The sequence below is a fragment of the Lates calcarifer genome, linkage group LG21, assembly GCF_001640805.2.
Source record: "Lates calcarifer isolate ASB-BC8 linkage group LG21, TLL_Latcal_v3, whole genome shotgun sequence".
Lineage (NCBI taxonomy): Eukaryota > Metazoa > Chordata > Actinopteri > Centropomidae > Lates > Lates calcarifer.
In genome coordinates this window covers 18,552,455-18,577,724 of record NC_066853.1, presented here as the reverse complement: position 1 = coordinate 18,577,724, position 25,270 = coordinate 18,552,455, and the positions used below count along the sequence as shown (strand labels likewise).

The 25,270-nt window shown below is 42.0% G+C and overlaps 1 protein-coding gene across 1 annotated transcript in view; it reads right to left on the bottom strand.

Moving 5' to 3' along the window:
- The window catches only part of LOC108876057 (rho guanine nucleotide exchange factor TIAM1-like), a 45,614-nt gene that overhangs the window by 13,839 nt on the left and 6,505 nt on the right, over positions 1-25,270 (bottom strand). The window contains 13 exon segments of the mRNA XM_018665354.2: positions 532-618; positions 944-1,025; positions 1,525-1,629; positions 1,894-2,064; positions 2,526-2,600; positions 2,777-2,923; positions 4,144-4,329; positions 5,942-5,974; positions 5,976-6,167; positions 6,410-6,582; positions 7,033-7,492; positions 8,523-9,444; positions 9,571-9,662. Of these exon segments, the coding sequence (XP_018520870.1) occupies positions 532-618; positions 944-1,025; positions 1,525-1,629; positions 1,894-2,064; positions 2,526-2,600; positions 2,777-2,923; positions 4,144-4,329; positions 5,942-5,974; positions 5,976-6,167; positions 6,410-6,582; positions 7,033-7,492; positions 8,523-9,434 (2,623 nt within the window). The 5' untranslated portion in view covers positions 9,435-9,444; positions 9,571-9,662.

Sequence of the window (25,270 nt, the reverse complement as noted above, 5' to 3'; positions counted from 1 at the left end):
TGAAATGACATAATTGTAACAAACCAAAACAAACAATTCAACTTTGGAGACCATTAGTTGCAGATCCTTTGCATTTGTCTTTCAGACCCATAAGCATCACCCACTTCTATGCATGTGCTCTTTCTGCACTATGACCAGCATATTTCAACATCACTCAACCCCTTCACAGCACGGGTACCAATGTGGAAAAGCTGCTGTTAGGTATTCAGCATCATCCTTCACAAAGGCCAGTGAGAGGCAGTGTGGTTATGATTATAGTAATCAATGCCCTTGAGAACTGCTGTGTTCCCTGAAACCTTCCCTTCCCATTGAATAAACATGCGCTAATGCTTTTCTAAAGAGAAACATTAGAAATGTCTATTGACCTCATGAGAAAAATGTTCTCGTTTTGAAAACATATGTTAAGAGCGGAAAAAAACAGCTAATGCACCACAGATTCTTTTTTTTCTGTAGCAGTAACTCATGGGTGCAGAGACACAGATTGAGTGTCTTTGACGGGAGTTCATTTGATGGAAATGAAGGGTAATGAACCTTTGGCGAAGGCTAATCCACCCGCCTTCACATCGGTGATGTAGAGCTGCTGTACTCCGTCCTCCTCCACCACTGAAATGGAGAAACCTGGAGGAGGAAAAGGAGAGGCAGAGAGGCGAGAAGAGGAGGAGGAGAGTTAGAGAGAGAGAGAAGGGGGATTCTTATATAAAACACATCAGAGGGATTTGTGCAGTACAAATGGGAATGGACTGAAAAAGAAAAAAAAAAAACAAAACACAGGTTGTGTATAGGTCAAAGAGAAGCAATGATTATGCCCAAAACCACCACATAACAAATCTTTGACATTGATTTCATTGCAGCATCTTAACTGAAAACATAAATCATATCGTCATCAATTATAATAATCATCAATCTGAAAGAAACTACACAAGATCATTTAAATGGTTCCTACCGTAACCAATCATGCAGGATTCATCTCTGTCAAACTGGATTACTTTTGTTATTTTGGAGCAGAGCTCAATTTCTTTGTAGAGCTGTGAAGAACAAAGAGAGGTTATATAAATCATCAAACAACAGCCTACTTTATTCATATTCAGATAAATGGGTTATTGACAGCACAGAAAGAGTGTGCTAATTATCTGCATTCATAGACAAAGCAACTCTCGCAAAGTCTTTGTGCAGGAATGATCCATGACAGGTCTTGATTACATGATATAAATACAAAAGTCACTACAGATATTTTTTTTTATTAAGGATTCCCATGAATAGATTTGTGTTTTGGTGTGTGATCCTCCCAGGCATGAGGTTTGCTGGCAAAAAAACATGAAATCAGGAGGATAAAAGCACAAAACCTATGAATAATTTCACAACATAGGATGTTCTTATGCCTGTACTATTCTGCATACTGTAAATCCTCCTGCATTCCAGTGCGAGTACTAGCATCTCTCTAAATCTGTTTTTTGACTTTTATCAACTTGAACAGCCTGGTGAAGAAAGAGGAACAAGATCATGCTCAAGCGGATGGTTACATACCAAGTCGCACACATCCTCCTCTGGTTTAGGAATGTAGAATTGCACTTGGTTTTCGATAAGGAATTTGAGTCGCAAATAGTGCTTGGTGGGATCGAGCTGGTGAGCCTGTGGGATGAGGGCAGAGAGACCAAAAGAGAATTTTTTACCCACCATCATAGCTCTGAGATATTTAATTCTTCCATAACAGAGTCAGACATTTTTTTCTCATCTTTCTGACTCTGCAAAACTTGTATTTGTCTAGTTAAATGATGTTATGACATTTCAAAAGTTCAAAAATGTGTCTTCAGATGCATATGTCATGCAGAAATTACTGGAGTGAAACCATGGACTGTAGGTCAGGGCAGGTTATTTGAGTCTGGGCGCTGTTACCTTGCAGATGGTTTCCAGAACGCACAGTGCAGACTCCCCTGGTTGGATGATTGTTAGCACCGGCTGGTCATTTGGCAGACACACCCAGGAGGGGGTGAGGTGGTCAGGGACCCAGATGTCACTCTCCGTGCTGGGCCGTGGAAGGCTTTTTACAGTTCCCTCCTCATTTTTCTTTGAACAGAGACATCAACACTTATTCAGTTTGATACTTTCGAACAGAATTTCTTTTTACTTTGTTAACATATTTTACTGCAAAGCTTGATTTGATTAAAATGGGTGATAATTCCACTGTTATGTTTCCCCAATACAACTTTCTTACCAGTGCCTCTCATCTAAATGGCTACCGTCAATACACCCACATGGCAGTTGTGATGCATTTTTTCAAGGACTATAGTACATTACTGCACATTTGTTTAAAAGGAATGGAAGAAAAATTACAACCTCTAATGTGCCTGAGTAGCTGTTATAGCTGTAACCTCTGGCTCTGCTTGCTTACTCAGGATACATAGAGGGCTAATATTTCATTGACGTCAATGTTGGCTAAAGATTTAGTTGATTGAGTTCGCACTTATGCTTGACCAATACCCCACTGTCAAACTCAGGCAAACAGAGAATGAATGATCCCTCCTTACTCTGTGTTCCTTAGCAGGATCGACATATATGCCATCTATGGGCTTTTTCACTGGCTCTTCGCCATCAGCAAAGACCTGCAGGGAAGATCAGAGAGCCAAGTGGTCGTACTTCAGGCAGAATTTTGGAAGATAAATGCTTGAGGAGAAGGCAAAAAGAAATATTTGTGTGGTGAATGTGGTTCTGTTAGCTGCTTTAAAACTTATATAGCATAAAAATAACCATCTGTATGCAAATGGAAAACCTCACAGACCTGGTTGATAGTGGGATGGGCTTTTGTCTTTTTCTTTGAGGTAGTGTCCAGACCCCAGAGGGAGGAGAACCTGCTCTTCCGCTTGCTGCCGGAACGAGACATGGCCTGTGTACGGCGTCTCACTCCAGTCTCGGTGCGAGCTGCCACCTGCAAAAATAGAACGGCTCAGTCAGTGCCCAAACACACCAAACGAGACAGACAAAAATACATTTGACCTCACGTCACATCATATCTTACAAACATATGTGTTAAAGATAACATCCAACATAGGTTAAATGGGGCCATAAAAAAAGAAAAGGCAATTACAAGGAAAAAGAATTGTAATTCTGATTTCAAAAGAACGTGTTCTTAACTGGCATTGGTTAAATAAAATGAGGAAAAGGGGTAACATGAGCCCTGCTGTGATATATTGTTAACATACAGATAGACATACATAGCTGTCATGTCTATTTCACATGTGAGCACTGGGCTCATGCAGATTTTTACACAACCTGGCATTTCTAGGCTACTCATGTTTGAAGAAGCAACAGTAAAAGGCCTTTAAAAAATAAGCTGAAATAGGCATTAAAAGAGCTGTGTGCCCGTAGGAGTGAGCATGCTCTAAACTTAACCCAGGCACTCATTCTGTCTTTTTTTGTTCTGTCAACTTTTCCCAGCCCCTTTTGGACATAGTGCTGATACAGATATTCATAGGAAGTGGAGATGAGCAAATTAGAGGAATGAAAGTGTAGGAAAGATAAAATAAGAGGAGGAGAGAGGTGTTAAAAAGTGTCTCCTTTGTTAGACATCCAACCCTGCTCTTTCGCAGCTCAAACACCCACTTGCTCTGCAGCGCTGTGTTGGTGATGAGGGTGAAAAAGCACCTCACTGATCTGCAAACATGCCTCTAAAAATCAAATAGACTACCAGTGCTTTTAGCTGTTGAGTGCATAACCCCCGTGCAGCAGTGGGAGGCCAAAACTGAACCAAAACCATTGAAACAGGTGCCCTGCTTGAGACCCATACACCAAAATAGCAGTCATTGTGGAAAAAAAGTTGTTTGACAAAACATTTTAGTTTCTGGAATCAATAGCCCTGCCTGGAGAGTCACAAGGTGTACTCAATGATGCCAATGTGTATTTACAGTATTGTGCTCTGCTTACAATCCAAAGAGCATCTATATAAAGGGACAACATAGTGTTGAGAGATCATCCTGCAACTGAGAGGTTACAGGTTAAAGTCCTACAACAGCTACAGCTAAGTATTCCTGAGCAGGTCATCCCTGGTGCTTCAAATATTCACTGATTTCAAGTGACATTTGTGAAAGCTCCAGCTAAAATGCAAAAAGATGTAAATGTAAAATGTAAATACATTAAGGTTATATTTACCAATGCATGGAAGGAGGAGACAGAGAATATACCGAGCCGGCCCATTGCCAGCTTGGTGGGACGAGAGGCAAAGGCCAGGAGGCGTTTGGGGTTGGGCAGCTCTCCTCCCTGCAGGCTGGCCAGGTAGCACCTGAAGCGGAATAGATCCATGTGAAACTGCTCTAGGTTCTGCTCCCACAGGAAGATCTGCAGAGTGAGAAGAACACAACAACACATCCAATTAATTCTTCATCAAGGCTCTTGTTTGTCAACTAAGATGGAGAGTCTCCTCTCTCCCTCCAGAAGCTCTGCTACCAGTTTGCTCAAAGTTTTGCCAAACTGTGTTCTCTGTGCCTAATGGTTTGATGTTTACTGGGGCAGTGGAGCAGGACATTGTGATTATTCACTGGGCCGTCCCCTCCCAGTCACGGTCCTGCACTGGTGTTTCGAAGAGGCGGCCAGCGCCATGGTGGAGGGGCTCTGTATCACTGCCAAGTAGCCCAGAGACGAGAAAGAAACAATACTGCACATTCCACTGGCAGATAGAAGCTGGGAGTGTTTCAGCTTTCTAAGGAGCGGGCCTATATCCATTCAGCTCTGCACAATGTGAAACCTGACACTGCCAAACAGAACCGCTCCAACCAGGCACTACCTAACTGACCAAACAAAGGCCATTTGATCTCCCTTCTCTGTAAACAGACCTATTAAAGACAATATGAGCTTTGCAATTAATTGAGAGAATGGCAGGCTATCGACTGCTGCCAACTGCAAAACCATGTTTCAAAAAAAAAAAAAAAAAAAAAAAAAAAAAAAGCAGTCTGGTGTCCGAAAGTTGTGTAGCATCAGCAGCCTCTAGCGGATGATGCCTCCAAGATCTGTTATTTAATCCCTCACACCTCCTCCTGCTTCTTTGTCCATCTTCTGTTTCTTGCCATTAGAACAACTTGGGAATGCTGATAATGCAAAACCTACTTACATGTGATACTTCAAGTAAATAATACATAACTTTGACAATAATATGTGTTAACTGAAGAGCCAGTATGAGTGAAAAACATCGTAGGTACTACAGCAGTTTCCTTCTTAAGTGAAGCTGAAATTCATCCTGGAGCAGATCTCCTACTCTTTGAAGTTACCAGTTGTGTCAACAGTCACAAAAGCAGCAGGAGGTTGATAGCACAAGCTCTTGTGCTGATGTAATAGTCCATGAGTTAATCTGCTGCTTTACTGAAATCAGAGACCGACAAATATGGCTCCTTTGTGGCTTGTTAAGTTGCTTATCAGCTCAGAAAGGTTTTAAATAGGTAAATAGGTTGGTTTGCACAAAAACTGGGATTACTGTGGAGAGAACCAGCAGTACTATCATACTGAACTGAATGACAAATATTCTGTATGTAAGTATACAGATGTTTTTTTTTTTTTTCACATTTATGGGAAGCTCATCTGCCCATTTTGTTCCTATAGAATATTTTATTTCAGTATTTCAGTTGCCCTGTGCATAACTGGTCAAATTTAATGTCTGGACATTACCCTTCCAAAATACTGTTTTTTATAAAGTTTAATTGGGAACAGAGAGAGGAAAATGCTGCAACAAAATTTTCAAATGCTGTTAAAAATAATGAAGTTGTGCAATTTCGAAAAACATGTTTTAGTATACTCTTATGAAGTGATTTTATTATTCCTTGGCATCCTTAGATAACCAATCAAATGTGCAAACTCTTCCAGTCAAGATATATTTTATATTTAAAACCCCATACAACAACCTGACACGTGGGAACTCTCTGAGGGACAGGCTGAAGTGAGAAAGGAGAGTAAGACCTACTTGATCCAGGATCGTCTTTCTCTTCTTGGTGTCAGGTAACGGCAGACAGTTGCATGTCTCCCATCTTCTTCATTTTCTCGTCCATGTCAATCTTCTGCTCCAGCTTTTTGATCTCGGCGCGAAGCAGCCGGACCGTGTCCTCTCTGTGGTGCTGGCGGGCGACGGCGGTGGCACATGCTGAGTGGATGGCTGTGATCCAGTTCTCCAGCTCTGTCTGGCTGCAGGTCTGCGTGGGGACAGACAGCGAAAGGTCAGAGGTTATGGCGCTCCAGCTCCTTGACATTCAAAACAAAAAGCTCTTTATTTGCGTCTCCTGTGTTGATTCACCGCTAATTATAATAGCAAATCAGAATTTAAAAGAGCGTGATGGGGAAGAAAACACAGAGTACATACAGGTCAAGGTAATGTTTGCCCACGAGAGAATTTTCACTTACTCACAGATGAGATGACATTTAAGCATTCTCTTACCTGGAATAGAAAAGCATCTCCCAGGGAGTTGCTGAGACAGAACACAAAGTCCTTCTTGGGGTGCTCTGGCACAGCCTGGACAATACTGTTCTCTACCCAGATGGCATGTTTGGGAATACTGTTGTTATCGATCCCTGAACGACCATCAGTCTCATAGAAGAACAGAGTGCAACCTGTAAAACCAGAACAGTTTATTTATAACTTAACAACACAGATTCTTGCCGGCCCCAGTTTTTAGGAGAGAATGACAAGGATGCTGATTTTTTTTTTTTAAAAGCCAGATTTGCTCAAGCAATTTAATTCTGCTCTCCAGTGGCCAACATTAAGAAGTGCAGCATGGCTGACTTATCAGCGAGGGAGGCATCGTGATCATTAGGGTACTGATTTGATTTCAAGCCCAGTCAAGTGGCATAAAATTTGATAATAGGGTTCGTAGCATGCTTGAATTAAAGCTTGGTTTACTGAGCTTAGTTGAAGTAGATTAGATTCAAAATATTTCTGCGTAAACAACTGTCAGCAAAAAAACTAAACATCACACAAGCACGCTGTGTTGACCGAGCTGCACGGCCACTGAGATTATGGAATAAAGTGTAATGTTGTGGACACACTGGAGTATATCAAACCTTTCAGGGAAACCCAGTAACTCTTCCACTTGCGCCTTGTAGCCGACTCCACTTTCTTGTTCTTCTTGTGCACGAGGAAGTTCTTGACGGCGAGCCTGCCGGCCTTGCGCACCATCCCCTGGGCGACACTGAGCAACGGGTCAGACTGGTAGGCCGAGCTCATAGTGCTCTGCTCGTCACTTAAAGCAGACCCGGCCTCCTCCAAGCTCTCGGTCTGGCAGGAGCTCATCTCCAGTTCCTGACGAAAGTTCTCGTACACACCCTGCACGCCCTCGCTGGCCCCGCCGCCACCGCTGCTGCTGCCGCTGTCACTGCCTGCGAACATGCTCCTACCGTGCGCCGAGCACACGGAGAAGGAGGCTGACATGGTCTTGTAACGTCTCGACTGGTGCTCGGCCTCCACTGTCACCCCATCGATGCCGCTGTCCTCGTACTCGCTGCCCTCCCCGGCTGTGACATCCTGCGTCGTGGCAGAAGCACAAGACAGGTGAGACGGCATGGCAGCCACGTTTTCTTCATCATTAAGACGCCAGCCAGTCACCAACAAATCCAACCCTGACTGACAACTAAGCTATCTCTGTAGATACAGGATAGAGCCATTCCTGTAAAGAAAACGCTGCAAAAACGTAAGAGTACAGAGGCCTAACAAGAGTCCATGGGTTGCTTTAATCCTGAGGCTCTCCTCAAAATTAATTACTCACAAAAGCGATCTAGTGCCGGGTGAGTACAGCTCGCCCTCCCTGTGGCACCGCAGGGTCTGCCCTCTCCTACCCACATGGTGAAAGGCTCCTGGGAGATGAAGGGGGTTACACCGAGCTCGGTATCTCCATCTGGTCACATGACCCAATCATGCGCTCCAGAGCTCCATTCACCAGGGCTGACGGTGCCCCGCAGTGACAGGGCCACCATACACGTTTTACTGTTACACTCTTCCCCAGGCCTCCCCTCATTATCATAACAAAAGACTGAGGCATTTCAAATGGGGAGTGACTTTAAGCTCTGCCCCCCACCCCCCACCTCCGTCATTGCAGTCTCCTCTCCCAAGAAAAACAACAGTTTCATCAGGAAATGACACATCGCTCCCTTGACACAAGATTTCTTTTTACACTTAATCGGTTTCAGCAGCTTATTATCTGTGAGGTGAATGCAGCCGCGGAAATGCTCAGACACAATGGAGGGGAAAAAAATGAATGAGGGGTGCTGTTTTATTGGTGATGCCACCAGACTGCATTAAGATTCTGCACAGCTTTTCATACTCCTGTGTCCAAGGAGCACAAAAGAGCCATGACATAGCTCCAACAGTTCAGGACCCTGACATTTCACTGACGTAAGAGTATCAAACGGACATGAATATGCTGTTTACATATTCATGGATGGAGGAAATTATTTGTTTCATTTTCAATGGACTGGGTCACATTTTAAATGAGATTATGTCAGCCAAATTAGTGGTGTGAAAGATGAGCACAGTGTGAAATTGTTCTAAATCTTACCTGTATAGTCTGTGCCCTCCTGCCCTGCATACTGGCACACATGGCAGCTTGGTGGCTGCTCAGGCCTTCGGACAGGCAGTGGGAACGCCGGCAAGGAAGTGTAAATGCACCGTAAGCGTTCCCATCCTCCTCAGATGGGGAGAGCATCTTGTCATCCTCGCCCTCCCTGATAGCCCTGTTGGCATCGTGCCACTTGGCATAGCGGCCATGGGGTTGCCTGCGGGCAGGGCTCTTCTGGCTGTACAGTTCGTCCAGGGAGTTTGCCCTATCGGTGGAGTCTGTGGGGCTGGACTGCAGGTGGCCTTCGCAGTCAGTGAAGTCTCTCTCGTTGGCGGTGTCTATGATTTCCTCTGTGCTGGTCAGGTGTTCTTGGCTGAGGTCCGACAGGGAGAACTCCAGGCTGTCATCTCGCCACATGTCTGCAGACTTGGACCTCTTCTTCTTGAAACTGATGGTCTCCTTTGTCCCGTCCCGGGTTTTCTGGAGGTATGTTACCTCGCCTGTGTACACATCTTCGTCCTGCACCTCCTCTGCAGTGGGGCCGGGTAAAGTTATGTGCATTGTATTCATGTGCACCGAGGGATTGGCCAGGTCATTGTGAAAGGACACAGGCCGCAAATTCATGGCCACACGATCTACCCAAATGGGGCTTCCAAAGTCTGGGAGGATATTTGTCTCATTGAAAGGTTCCAGGCCATTGTCAGCCAGGGATTGTGGGATGCTGGGGGTGCTACTGGAGCGCGTGCTCGTCTCAGAGTTCCTGTGCTCTATTTTCCCTGATGAAGCATGTCGAGAGCGTCTGGACTGCTTGTTCGAGATGCGAAGAGAACGAGACATGTGCTTACGTGACAGATAGCCACGCTCGTTACCGTAGAGGCCATGGTCCCCATTCTGGCTCTCGACATTTCCCATGATTCAAAGGCTGAACAGAAGAGGACACAGAGTTTAAATAAACTCCAAAAACAACATTCTACCAATACAGGAACATAATGTGTCACTATGTATCACAACTGTCAAATGACAGATTTATGTCTGTATGTCAGCCTACCTGCAAGATGGTAATGTTTTTTCTGGCATTTTGTTTGTCACTGGATCTTCAGACAGTTCAGTCCTTGGGCTGCTGGTACAATCCACAAAGCTCTAAAAACAAAGAAATCCAGGTGAGAAATCATGTCAAAATTTTGCAGGGTGTGCTTCAGTTTGGTACAGGTTTAATACCAATTTGTATTTAAAGAAAAAATGGATTTGTAAACATTTTTTAGGTCTGTTGATGCCTTTCTTGGGCTATTACGTAATAGTCAAAAAAGTTTTAAACAAAGCTAGAGTTGTCTTTTGCCCCCCCCCCGGCCCTGCATACATTCACAGAGCAAAATCCATTAGACAAAGCTTTATCCAGACAGATTTAATATATAAGCATGATACAGAGATCAGTTAAATCAAAACCAAGTTCATTAACTGGATCTAAGATGAGGATTTAATAAATAATCTCCCTGTATGGTCATCGGTCCAAAATTGCATGATGGAACACATGCTGTATGTATTCAGTTTGTTTCCCCGCTCAAACTGTGATTGAACCAAATATTTCTTGGACAGATTTTTTGTACTCCATTGTAACTTGTGTATCAACTCCTTAGCAACGTCCCTGTAGGAAACTTTAAAATGACATGGATTGTACAGCATACATTTCCCCCTGATGCTGGTCATAAAAAGAAGTCGAGGAGTTGAAATAGGGAAAGCAGAACAGTGGTGCAAATGTAAGTCAGTCATGGCTTATTGTGCTGCTACTTCAGAGAGCAAAAAGAGAGTTTTGGTCAAGCTAGCTACATGAACACCACCCTCAGTTTGCCAGAGGAAGCAATCCACTCAGCCCATTTCAACATGCACAGGGGTTTGTGTGAAGTGGAGGGGACATAATGACAATATGAGCACTGTGACAGCCTGAGTGAACATGAGTTATTCAGAGCTGAAGTCTAGTGTTGTTGTTGTCATCGTTGTCTGTGCTCAGGCTCTAGGCACTACCTCCTGCAGTAGAAGACTGGGGGTGGGGGGTGGGGGTTCCATCTACCTGCCTTTAGGCTGGACAGCCTGCTCCAAAAAGGTCCTGTTCCATGCCTGGGACTATCAACAGATGGGACAGAAGATTAACTAACCATTGTGGCTGTTGTTCCTCCTGATGTGCACTCCCCTGCTTTCAGAACAGAGCCGTTGGGGGGGTGCAGTGTTTTCGCGTTTGTAGCCGATGCAGATGAGTGGGAGCCCAACCTTCTGCTGCTGCATGCACTCAGGCTTACTGTGTAGAGGGGCGTTACGTAAACTGGAGCTGACCCCGTTTTTCTACCTTATGTTGCTCCCTTTCCCTTCTTCATTTTGCTCACTCATCACCCCACACTGGTACTGCAATGCACAATGTTTGATGTTGATGGAAGTCCATTTATTTTTCACATAACCCTGGTTCATTCAATCCTATCGGGTAGAGGGATAAAACACAAAAAGGAGACTTAGAGCAGAAATGCCACTGCACTCATTGCAGGAAATGAGCTTCACTGAGGGACAGGATGCTCACATGCTTACAAAATGCTAATAATTTATATCTTTAACACATTACTTCACTGGATTTGGTTTCAATGGTAATGTGATGTGAAATTGGCCAGAAATGAATTGTCTGTTTCAAGCAGACATGAGGGGGCAGATGTGGTTTCCTCAGTCAGTACAGTTAGAGCAAACCACTGCGCAGTGATCTTGGATTTTACAGCACAACTCATTTGTGAACCAGCAAGTCACCCAATATGCAAAAACAAACAAAGCTATTTTAAATATTAAAATAACTGGTTGTTTCTGCAACACTGTGAGAGTGCAGCAAAGCCTCCTATTGCTGTGACTATTACCTGTCTCTCACAAGGGTAGTCCCATTGAGATTTAGAAAAAAGGCAACATCAAAGTCTAAGAAAACTTTAAACTGATTTGAGGAGAATCAAGTTACGCTGTCTGCCACAATATTATTATTAGCTTGAATTAATAAATTGAGAGAGAGGCTCTCAACAGTAAAAGAATTTTTGTAGTTGGGTCCCTGATGAATCAGGAGGCTACTCTTGCCTAGGGCAGGGTACTGACTTCAGTTCTTTTATGGCACCGCCGGAAATGCTTCGATACTACCCGGTATCGAAACATGCCTTGTTTTTCGGTGCCAAGTTTTGGGACCAAGTAAGAATACTTATGTGGTTACGCCCACAGACAGTCACGTGGATCTATGTTGTGAACTGCAGTGTGCACGTGTGTAGAAGTGGTTAAAAAAATGCAACCGAGGTCAAAAACATGTCTCCGTTTTAGCAAAATTGATGCCAGTAGTGCGAGATGCAATATTTGCAAAAACTACATTGTTGCTAAGGCAACACGACTAATTTGATGAAGCATATGAACGTGGACGGAATCAGTTTAAGAGCAGAAAGTTGCTCTTGTTCAACTGCACGAAGATTTAAAGGTCCTGCATGCATGCAGCAGTGAGCATCAGACACTGACTTGTCACTTGTTCTTTTGCACTGAAAATTATTTGTTGTATATTTTTTTTTATGTTAGAAAACTGCTTTGAGTGGAAAAATGCCAAAGCTGACAAATAAAACTCAAGATTTGTACCATAATATGTAATGTAATTTTCTTTGTTAGAATTGATTTGATAAAATTGGTATCGAAAAAAGTATCATTCAGGAACCCATATCGAAGTCATGGTATCAGTATCAGTACCAGTATTGAAAGTTTTTGAATGATACCCAGCCCTACTGTTGTCTTTTTAAGAGATTATAGAACACTGAATCCCTCTGAACATAGAGATTTCCACTGAGGCTTTTAAGATTTTTAAGCGTTAGTTTAAAGGGTGACCAGAAAGAAAAAGTAAGTGGGCCCTTTGGAATTACCTGCATTTATGTGTTAAATTATCTTAATGTATGGTCAGACCTTTATCTAAGTCACAATAATGAACAAACACAATCCGTTTTAACTACTAACACACAACTGTATTGTGCTTGTCCATACTGAATATATCATTCAAATACTGTCAGTGTGGGTTGGAAAAAGTATGTGAAGCCCGAGGCGAATGATGTCGACAAACGCTAACGAGTGAGGAGTGAGCAAACCAGGGGTCCCGGAGATGTGGAGGTGTGGGTTAGAGCTATTTTGACTGAGTTTACTGTTGACTAGTAACATTTGCTGATGTGAACCTTTTTTTAGCCAACAAAAAAAAAAAAGAGGCCTGAGTAGACTTCCAATCAAGAACTGCTGATTTGCATAAAGCTGGAAAGGGTGACAGAGTCATCTCAGAGAGTTAAGATATTCATGAGCCCACAGTTTGACAACATTATTGTCTATAAAAGGAGACAATTTACCACTGTGACTCCAAAGACATAATGCAGAGTACTCAATGAGGGAAAAGAAGAACCCCAGAGAAACAGTTAAGGACTTGAAGGAATCATTGGAGCTGGTTAACATCTCTATTCATGAGACTACCAGATACATGGAGCATAGTGTCCATGGCAGGATATGATACAGGCACCATGAAGGCATCAATGAGCCCCTTGTGATTGCACTGCTATTGGGAAAATGTTTTGTGAACTGATAAAACTAGGAGTGAATTATTTGGGAATAACACACATCACTGCATATGGCGTAAAAGCAGCACCGCACACCAACATGAAAACATCATCCCAAAGGAGAAGTACAATTGAGGGAACGTCATGATTTGAAGCTGCTTTGCTGGCTCTGGGCCTAGACAGCTTGGCAACATCACGAGGAAAAGGAATTCCCAAATTTATCAAGGTATCTTACAGGATAATGTCAGGGTGGCTGTTAGAGCCCATACCATAACCCAATAGAGATGCTGTGGAATGACCTCAAGAGAGCCATTTACACCAGACATCCTAAGAATATGACTGAGCTAAAGCAATTCTGTCTGAAAGAATAGACCCTGAGTGTTGTGCAGATCTGATCCACAGCTACCAGGAGCATTTGTTTGAGATTACTGCTGCCACACGACATTTGACCGGTTATTAAATCCAGGAGTTCACTTGCATTTTCCACAAGCACTGTGAAAACCAGGTAATTTCCAAAGTGTTCATATGCTTTCTAACTACAATGGGTCTATACGCTCCAAATCTTGAAATACAGGGGTATTACATTTTACGGCATCCGAGTTACAAGAATATCTGAATGCAAGGTTAAAACGGCCTCAATTCCCTAACACTATGTTCTCTAAAGCTGCAACGCTGCTGGTGCACAGAATCCATCATCAGCTCTTTACTAATACATGAGGAAGAAATGCCAAGGCTGGAAAATATGTTCTAGAGCACCAAATCCCCAGGAACACCCAGTGGGTTCTTTTAGAAATTCCTGCTAACGTGTTAGTGTCCCCGTCTCTGTCCTGCATCATCACTATCGTACTTCATGCACAAATACATAAATAAACAGAAATCAACAATTAGACTGGAAAATGCTGCATGTAATTTGGCAGTGTGACAGAGTGAGGGCCCAAGTAAGTGGGTCACCTCTTGTTTTCAGCAGGCTGCATAAGAGCATAGGACAGCAGGACTCTGAGGATTCATCTGTTATAGGCCCTTAATGAAATACATAACCACAGGAGATTCCAGTCACCCACAGACCAGAAAGAAGAATAGTTTTATTGTGACTCAAGATCAGCAACACAACAGCTTCAGGGAAAGGCACAGAAATACACAATACCACTGCTAATACCACTTGTAAACAGTCAGAACATGAAAAGCATCAAGCTGCTTCTGAGTGAGTGGCTGATGGGCAAACATCCAATTCATATAATCCATTAAAATCCTGCGCTCATGTCAAGACAAATAGAGTATAGCAGTTTCATTTTGTCACACCAGGGTTTGTTACACAGTAATTGTCTTAAATGTCTTAAAAGTATTTCAGTAATCAGTAATTCAGTAATTCTGCTGATTTATCATCTACCCCGCCAGCTATCAAATGTAGGCTTATCATCATTAATCGTAATCATTAGTTAGGGTGAGAGGCGAGGGAATATTTATTCTATTCTCATGATGTTATGGTCCGGAACTGAAAATGTTATTTAAACATAAAAGAGGTTTTAGTTTTTATTCTGTCCCCAGTGGACAGAGTCTGTATTTATGGTAAGAAAGACTTCACAAAATACTAACTTATCTTTTAACATCTGTGTGACAGCATTGGAACATAAATGTCACACATTCTGACTTATGCCAGAAACACTATTTCACAACAGTGTCAATGATATCTGAAACTGTTTTGGGGGAGCCGTGTTCATATTTCCATTCCATGTGCTGTGGGATTGTGTCATTCCTGAAATATGTGACAGGTAGATTTAAGGTCCTTTTGTTATTAAAGACCACTTAAAAGCCCAGTGTATATTTGACAAATACTTGGGCTTGTTGGAACAGGAACAAGGGAAAACTGCCCTAACTCCCACCTGCTCCTCTTCTCCTTTAAATCCCTAAGGACAAAAATGTCAAGTTGTTTGTGTCATTTGAGGAAACGATGAAAATTCTCACTTTTCAAAACAAGGTAGAACCTACTGACAGTGTCAAGCACTTGGTTGCACATTCCTATACACACAAGCTTCATGCAAAAAACAATTCTGAAGTTGCATCTTCCACTGAAATCAGATGCGTGATGCGAAAGCGGATACAAACAAATTCAGCTCTATTTTGGTCCAATCTGATTTCAACTCGATATCTCACTCTGACTCTTGCAAACACAATCCTGTTATTTAGTCTAACTACCCCGGTGAAAGGCAAGAATGCACTGGGCCCACTAGTTACAAGCTCCAACACAAAACCCTGTAATCTGAACACTCCAGTCTCCAGAGATAATAACACAGGTAGTTGTATGGAGGAGGAGGAGGAGGAGGAGGAGGGATGGGGGTGGTGGGGGGGTTTACCACTGAAAGACTGCACTCAAGACAGCTCACTTTTCCCTGCTGATATAGAGTCATATGCCTCTGTGCAAATGGAAGTACCAAACAGCAATCTCTTGTTCTCATGACTCATTTTCTGCTTCCCCGAGTGTGCTCAACTGTATTTAAGATTCTATTAGGCCAGAGGGAAATTAGGCGTCAGCAAAGCTTGCATCCTCTTTCAAATGTTTCATGCCTGTGAGAAACATCCGTACCAGGGTAGCATTTTATTTGGGATGTTGATGAACAAGACAAGTACTTCCTCCAGTCTTCACTTAATAGCTCAAATGAAAACTATATACCATTGTCATGTAGCCAAAGAGTATTTTTCTGACTTGGATCTGTAGCCCTAGAAACTCTGAATAGCAAACAGCTGGAAAAGGGGGGCTTTCAGTGATAATGAAAGCAACTTGACTTGTCTTGGAATAGCTTTGTGCCAAATCGTGGCACAGAATGCATCATGAAGCAACGGGCTAGCCGGCATTCAGCTCATCCAGCAAAGATTTAACCCAAAATGTATCTGTGGAAAATACAGTGACTCTGGATATGATGATTGTATTTACTTGCACAAAAAAAAAACAACAACAAAAGAAAAAAAACTTTTGGACAACATATTTCAGAAACCACAAAAACAAACAATAAGCCACTGACCTAGTCATTTCCATTTGCTGCAGAATTCATTTCATGTTTCTGAGGACAGTGACAAATGCTGTTGCTGTGTGTGACCTGTCTGGCCCTGTCATGAGAGGCTCAGATGGTTGTGTGTTCTGGGACTTTGGAGAGCAGCCTTTAGATGGATGCCAGCACATATCAAGCAGAATGATGGCTGACAGTGCTGCTGCTGTGAGACCTGGCAAGATAGCAGAGACCACTGGTATAGGTAAATACTCAAGGTAGATCGGCAATTTGACTTTGAATTTTGAGTATTAACATAGATTGTTATGCAAACTGATGCTTTTCGTCTGTGAACATTGCACTCTAGGGCTAAGTAGGACATCTATTGTTTTTGACAGCTAATGTGGAAGAGTTTAGTGAGTTAGGAGCCTAATTTACATTATTCAAAAACTGACATGGGTATTATCTGAGATACTCTGAGCAGCTAAGTTGGCTTTCATGTCCCAAGATGATGGGAATGCTGAGTTAGGGTGCCTTTGTGAAGAGATAGTTGCCCTGTTTGCCCTCGTCAAACCATTTTCTATTGAACTAATGAGCAGTTATATGAAGCACATACTTAAGCAATGTAACCCAATTTGTTTTTTGGCATTTGGCACTTGCTGGTACTGCACTGTTTCTACTATTACACAGGGGGAAAAAATGCATGCTTATCAAAATTTGGAAAGCAAAAGTTTACAAGAACAACAACAATAATAATTGTGGAGAAATATGCAAATATCAACACCATAGAATGGTCATTTTAAAAATGAACCGTTTTTGCAATAAAACTGCAGGGTCCGATTCTGGAGCCTGTTGTTGAGCAGCAGCTGGTGTTTAACCTGGTGGCACCTTTGTCCCTGCCAGTGTTTTCTCTACAGCACTACTGTGTGCAGAGGTCACTGCTTCTGCTGGTCTTTTAAGCTGTATGGGGGTTTGTGTACAGCAGATGCTGCTGGTTTTGTTAAGTTAGTAAATCTGTTGTCTACTATAAGTTTACAAACATCTATGGTCACTGGTAAAGACTCAACCTCCTAAGGTTTATTTTAAAACATATTTTTGCCCTTTGTCTTTTTAACTGTAGCTCCTGGTTATTATGCATTGGACTAAATTAAGACATAATGTAATAAAACAAACTCTCATTTACAAATGGTTGCAATTAAATGCAATGGTGAGAGGAAACATTGTCTTTTTACACTTTTCCACACAGACTGAAGAAGGTCTTGTGGTGTCACTTTGTGCCACAGTCCTCTCATCTTTATCATCAGTGCCAGCAATTTGCTTGTCCACAGGGGTCACAACCAAGGTGCTATCAGACCACATCCTGCTTATGGCTCTTTAGGTCCTTATTGACAACCTTTGAAGTCCTTAAACAGCTGTTAATTGGAGCTATACATGAGCCACAGACCACTGTTAAGACAAAGGGGGTGGATACAGGTTGTGGTTTTGGCGATTCCTCCGACTACAGTTCTGTGGGAGAAGGGATCTGTGCTTTTTAATCTGATATTGGGGGATTTCTGCTAAAACCACAGCCCACTATCTGCAATATGCCACTTAAAGCGATTACAGAATTTCAAAATGGATCTGGACATGTTTTTGGTTTTACCAGACAGACTTCTACATCAGAGCAAATTATTACTACCTAGATTAAAGGAAAACTGACAACACTGTTTGAAACTTGCAGCTGAGCCACCAATTAATCCTCATTAGTGTGTCAGATAAATGTGAGGCCCCCTTATCACCTTTGATGATTTTAGATTTGCCAGAATAAAAGAGTTCCATGCTGAGTATCTCAATTAAAAACAAATGGTCTAAGTAAATTAACCTCCATTTTCTTCTGTCATCTTGCTTAAATTTCCCATCTTTAAATCATGGCTACACTGCTCATTTTCTCAACATCTGAAGCAATTATGTATGACAGTGTCGGAGCATCAGTGATCATTTTATCCTTCTTTCTTTAATTCTGGTAGCAGTTGCTTTTAGATCTGTGAATCTACTGTCCTGTAAATCTAAGCTGTGTACTCATTTAAGCTGATTTGGGCACAAGTACAAAAAAGTACAAAAGAAAATCATTTTGAAAAGTCACTCAAAATTAACTCTTAATAATGTGAAACTTAAATCAGATGCTGAAGAAATGCTCACTGTCAGACCGTGACAGCAGGATCACACAGGAATTCAAACTCAATACTTAACAGTTTGTGATGGAAGCATTCATCTGGGAAGAGCATAGAAACTCTTTGTGTAATGAAAGAGTTTAATAATTATAGATTTGTGATCAACAGTATCAATGCTAGGATCCACTTGTTACCAAAATATCATCAGCTGAAAGCTGATATTGGCGGAAAACGCTGTGAGTGACATATAATATTCCTATTAGGTAATATATCTTCTCCCACAACTGCCATGTCTTACTAGCTTTCTCACGAGAAAAACTTATGTACAGACATTGGCAATATTAGCACTGAAACCGATCTTTGCATTATATAAAATTCAAATTTAATCGAATGTCCTGCTCTTTTTCAATAAGCCAGCAATACCACAAAAACGGCACTGAATGGTTGTTGATGCCTTAAGAGCAGAAGCCAGTGCACTGCTGGGCGAGCCATTCAACTACCAATCTCAGTATGGCAGCTGACTTGTCTTTGCCTGAATGTCCCAGTGCTGGCAGCAGAATAAACACAATGCCAAGGACACAGAGGAGCTGCAATCCTGCATTGGAAATGTGTTTTCTAATCTGGTTCACTCAGGATCTTCTTCCACAGAGGCAATCATTTGCTTCCAGGTCAGTGAGTGGGAATACCAAGCATGGCTTCAATTTGAATGTGTTCCTTTCCTGTAACATCACAAGTACAGACGCACAATTCAAACTCCACTCAAAAACACATTTGGGTCAATGTCAAGGCCCATTTTCGTCATTCAGATTTCAAAATTAATGTGGAGGGAATACACATTTCAGGCAAATAAATACTACAGAAGGGAGAATATGCCTAAACCTGGCACACTAGATGATGAGACAAGACTACATCAAGATCTTCATATCGCTGGACTGAGCCCAGGTCAGACCCCTCAAGCTCCCAGATCACTGTTGTGTTGCATTGTGTGTCGAAGCAGAGCTGAGCTAGCTCCTGACACACATGACAACACAAAGCTGGGAAGAAAATGTGTCCACTTCCTTCAAGTGGTCCTAATCAGTTTCCATAACAGGAGTCTTTTATTGCCCTGTGGTAAAATGTCACTTGGAAAGTCAAATTTCAGCTGGAGTCCAGTACCTTCACCCAATTTTTGCAAGTTTTGAAACCTGGTAGTAATTATATATAAAAGGTATCTAAGCAGGAGGACATATAGAAAAGGCACTCTGTACTACTCTGGTGCAGAACCATTTAATTAAATGAAATGTCAGCCTATTGTAGAGGTAATACTGCAAAATGTATCATTCCTTTATAATCAGCAATGCAATTATCCATGCTGATGTATTGCTAGAACTGCTATAGTTACAGTCAGTCATCACCATATTTTCAACCAAAAACCTTTATGAGGATAAAACTCTACATATTTAGTCCCATGTTAAAATGACTACTGCTCTACATACAGGTTGCTGTCAAATATTTGTCCCTGTGTAGTAAAATAAGATTCGCTGCTTCCACAAAACTCAGTGGCATGCGAAAAGGTTGAATCAAACTTGCAAAGGGGCATCATGACATATGATAGTATGCTTTGGTCCCTTCCTCTCCACATTTCCTGGCACTCCCTAATTTCAAAGTATCAAATAAAGGAAAATACCTCAAAATTATAAACTGAGGACTACATTTGCTGACTTTTACTGTTGGAAACAGCTCATTCAATTCATTGTTTTATGCTCATTCAAACGTCAAATATGTTATAAATACATGGCTTAGTCTTACTTTCACTGCAGCTCATGGCAGACAACCAAACATTCAGTGATACTGATGATAAAAATCAGTGAAGAAAACTACTGGCAGCTGAAGCTCATGCAGTGCCACATGTTTGGACTGGGGAAACGTGCATTCAAATAGAAACAAATTTGCACGCGCCTACATCAAAACAACTTTAACACTGGTGACCTACTAGAAGCACAGGTATGTATGTCATTAAGTCTATATCAGACTACTGGATTTTACGTTGCAGGGTATAATCCCCTTTGTAAATCTACAGTATCCTGGTTGGTAGAGATTACCAGTTGCTCTCATTTATCACAGACTCGTCCAAAGTGTTTCTTTAGCTTTTAGCTACATTAAATTGACTAAAGAAGTTGGCTACACAACAGATTACAGATGACAATTCATGAGTAAAACCCAGAACGAAATGCAGCAAAGTACAGTGGTTTGGATTCTGTGGTATCAAACAGAGTGACTAGAAAAACCTCATTGTGTAGCTGTATGTGCTGTCATGCTGAATTCTGTTCCATATATAGTCTAACTTTTACAATAAGCTATGTATCTGAAAGACCACCTGATTTCAGATGAACTCTGCTGGCTTGTAAATCTACAATATAATCTTTGTTCCACTGTACACTGTGTCCCTCAATTAAATGAAACTTATGACACAAGACCGTGTAAGCCAATCTGTGATTACAGTTATTTTCCCCTCAGGAGAATGACTGCTAGGTCAAGGATAGTAGACAAGTGTCCCACTGCGTGTGTTTTAATATAAGGATTTTTTAAAGAATTCAGTGTTTGTTTGGTTTTTTTTTAAGCTTGCTTTCCTGCAGTCATATCAGGGGCATTGTTAAGACTTACCAGCCTGAAAGCTGGAGGCTGACCTCCTGTCCCGCTAAGCCTCGAACGGTCAATACATTTCCATAACTATGACACCAGATGACCATTTCTCACCCCACTCCCCACCGCAGGAGTCACACAACGGGCTTTCAAACACAAAGCTGGGATTTTAAATGAACTCACACATCATAAAGTCCTCCAGGCCCCCTCCAGGATGCACCCTGGGAATTCTCCTTGACTTTGACCATCTCTCGCATTTGCAATTCATCATCTCGCTTTCTCGGCATCACAAAAAGAAACCCGCTATCGCCACCACTGCTTTGTCATTACAATGACACAGACACAAGCTGTATTGTTTGTGTCTGGCACTGAATGGAGAGTAACACAATGGCTCGCTGCACGCAGTTGTAGGCAAAGTTGGTGCCCTATGCAGGAGTGCTACAGGTACAAACATGAGGTGGGAACCCCACCCTAAGCACAGGCTGTGAAGACCTAGCATATGGTTACAACACACTAAAATACATTAAATTATATAATGAGAGCACAGATATGCAAACACTGATGGAACCCACACCCAGAGATGATAAATCCTGGAAATATAAACCCCAAACAGCACACCATGATTTACAAGAGCTCTGGTTGCATCTGACAAATTAAACCACACTGTGAAATACACTGAAACCTATGCTTACAGACCCACACTGACTCAGTGTGTGTGTGTGTGTGTGACTAAAATTGGTGTTATTTAGCACCTCTTTTGGAAAGTGGGAGGTTTGAGGCTGGAGAGCCATTTGTCTCCTATCTGCTAACAATCAGCCAAACACTGTTGCAAAGACACAAAAATACACAGGAGCAATGACCTACCTTAGTGTGCACCACGAGGAAGTGTCACTTCTGCTTTTTCTCCCCACAGTAGCCAAGAGAAATCCCACACATCACTAAGGGGAAAATTTCAAGCTCCACATGAGGGGATTATAGATACTTCTCCTGCAAGTCCACAGCAGACTGACTCCTATATGCAAGGATGAGTTGAAGAACTGAGGGAGGGAGGTGGAGTGACTGTTTGTAAATCCCCCCTCCTCCTCCTCCTGCTGACTCTTTCACACTCTTCACCCCCCCACCCCCCTCCTTGCTCCCTCCTTCGTTCTATGATTCCATCCCCCTAAACTACAAACCTACTGCCAGCAGGAATGTGTGTTCCCTCCCTTGTCTCCTCTGTAATTGCCCCTTCACTCCCCAATGAGAGGCATCATGTTTACACTAAATGTTGCAGCCTACTTATTGTACCAAAAACGGATAAGATCAACAACTATCTTAAATATTCAGAGTCAGATTCCAGCCTGGATTTCTCAGCCTGGATCAGTAGAAGCTCTTTTCTCTTTTGTGTGGAATTGTAATAAGAGAATTCTGGAAAATGAAATAAATCTTCTCTGTGCCTCAAAGGCAACAAGGGCTGAAAGGTCGCAGTCTTAATGTGTTGCAGTGCATAATTTGGAACACTATGCACTGCAACACCCAAAATGGACCTGTGAATGAGAGAAAGGCTGGGCTTGCTGTTGTCATAGCACCAGCGATGTCGTGTGGCTATCACGTCAGCAGTGACAGCAGCGGCCGGATTCATTTTGAGATGATGGAATAGGCAGAGGGAACGTGGGAGCGAGGGAAGGGGAGGACGGAGGAGTGAGGGCATAGAGACGTCTGTTCCGCTGCAGCCTGCATCATGTGCTCCACAAGCAGCTTTGCATGCACACCGAACAGTGAAACATGCCCCGAGCTAGCCAAGGGTGCAGAAACCCCCACAACCACACAGAGCAGAGACAGAGAGAGCACTGGGCTTAGTCTGAGATTGGAGGAGTGAATTGCCATGTCTAGACTTTGTGATGACTATGACCAAAATAAAAAGCACTCAGCACTGTGGTGAGGCTGGCTTCCTTTCAATGTAACTTCATGTCCTGCCAAGGTTGTGACCCTGATATTAAAACTAAACCACCAGGGTTTCATAGTGAGGACAGGAATGTCCAGTCTACAGAAGAAATCAGACATAATAACCTGTGTTCTTATCAACTCTCTGAGCTCGATTTCACACAGGTAATCTGTCAGGATAACAGGTTTTGTGTTTTCTGTGTTTGTGCTACAGTTGCCATGCACAAAACACACAGAGCGCCAATTTCTTCTTTTTAATTAGTGAAACAATTTGTTGGGACTTGATCCAGTGACAACAAAAGACTTGGAAGCACATGATACAATCTCAGGACATGATGACAAGAGATTATTATTTAGACTGACAATCTGCTTAAAAGTGTGAAAAAAAACAGAGACATATTTTCTGGATGGGGTGTTTCGATGGTAGTAACTCAACAAACTATCAACTTAAAATGGCTTCTGTTGTATTCTCATAGGGGTTTATTGGAAAACTTAAATAAATATTTATGTTAGTTTATGTTACATGACATAAGATCTCCTTATCTGCTCGTCTCCTCACCCCAAAAAATCCTGGATCAGGCAACAGCGCAATAAATGTGTCTATCAGTGAATGTGGACTAATGCTGAATCCACGTCTGCACTCACCACAGGCATTTTAGAAATGTAGATTGCTTGCGTGGAGCTCAGCTAAACAAAATGCTCTGCTTTCTCATCACCGCCAGTAGGCTATTAAACCCAGTGCAACCCACACTCAATTTAGGACCTGATTGAGTTGGACATCCAATACATTGACAGCCCGTTCAATACCGCAGAAGCAATTTGGCAGGTGAGGCTATGGTTACAGATCCCCAGTAACACTTCAGACTGCTGATGCTGTCCAGGTGTCACAAGCAACTGCAATCACTGCCAATCACCTTCAGCAAAAAAAAAAAAAGAAAGAAAAAAAAGCTGAAGGTGGTGGAATTACAGTGATACATTTGCCAGGATATGCACAAAGTTCATTAAATATGACTCTTCAAAAAAACTACAACAACCTGGTTTACTTCAATTATTTTTGTAAAAGAAGATAATACAGTATTACTAAGTGCATTTGGCTTAGATGAACTAAACTAAGTCCAACAATGCTTTTCATGTTTGCGGCAGAAACTGGATTACAGAGATTTCTTTTGCAAGACCTTAAAAAAAAACAATGAGAGAGTGAAAACATGTTAAAATTGACATGCTGAAATGTGTTATTTGAATATATAATTTCTGCCTTTTTTTTTTACAGTAACAAATTGCTCAAGCTGGCTCAAGGCCAGCTCCATCATCAGCTCCATTTCAGTCATTTAAGTCAAGTAATTCCACATTATTTCCAATGTAAATAAAGTCTAGCTTTACTTACTTCCTCTGTATTTTTGCATGTGTCCTTACTGACAGCTGAATCTGCCACCACCGAGTTTCACAGCTGGGACGGTGTTAGACAGGTGATAAGCTGTGCTTTGTCTTCAACAGAAATAGCCTACTTTAGCTACAAAGTGGTTTGTTTCCCCAAACTGAGTTTTGAGTGTCAGTGACTGAATACTTGATATGCACGTAAATGATTCACATCATTTAAATTGCACACTAAATGATGCGAGAGATACAACATGTGCAACTTTCCATTTTGGGTCACTGCATGGAGATTGGTCTTAAGAAGTAAGAATTTATTTCTTTGCTCTGAAGTGAGACTGTTAACACCACAAAATGTGGAAAAAAGTCAACAGGGTTCAACACTTTCTCAAGGCACAGGAGCCTAATATGTAACATGCCTAGGAAACTACCCATGCTCCCCAGAATAGCTTTAAATAAAGGTCAGTTAATAATTGACTACACACTGCTTTATTATAGCAGTACTGAATTGACCACCAGACTACACATAACTCAGGATGTAGCCGTGATAAAGTCTCCATTGTATAATGCATTAATGTGAAGGACATACTGAGGGATACAGTCAACACCACTACTCATCAGACATACACAAAGCTAATAGAAGGTCAAGGCAGGACTACGTAGCTTTGTTAGAACAGTAAAGTTATTAGTCAAGAGGAGCATAATTTTCCCTGGCAAGCATATGAAAATGTAATGTCTGACATCGTGCACCACAGTATGTAAACAGTATGACAGGGGTCCAGTACAAAGCCAAGATGCTTCCTTGTCTCACACCACTGAAACCCTCAATTAACATACAGGGTTGAGTATTAACCACAATTAGCCATCAAGATGTATATTCAGTGACTCTCATGTCTGTTGATTCAAACTTAATTCTCAGGACTGTACACAAAGCCACTGGTCTATAAATACAAACTGTGCATACATCACGTTGGAGATCATTTTACTGTTAAACAAGGGTCAGTTATCCCGGCATTTGATTCAGCATAAAGCTGTGAATCTACAACAACAACCCTGAAAAGAGCATCTATGGCCACAAGGGGTCAAGTGTTTATTTTCTTGAAGGTCTCCACAATCACAAC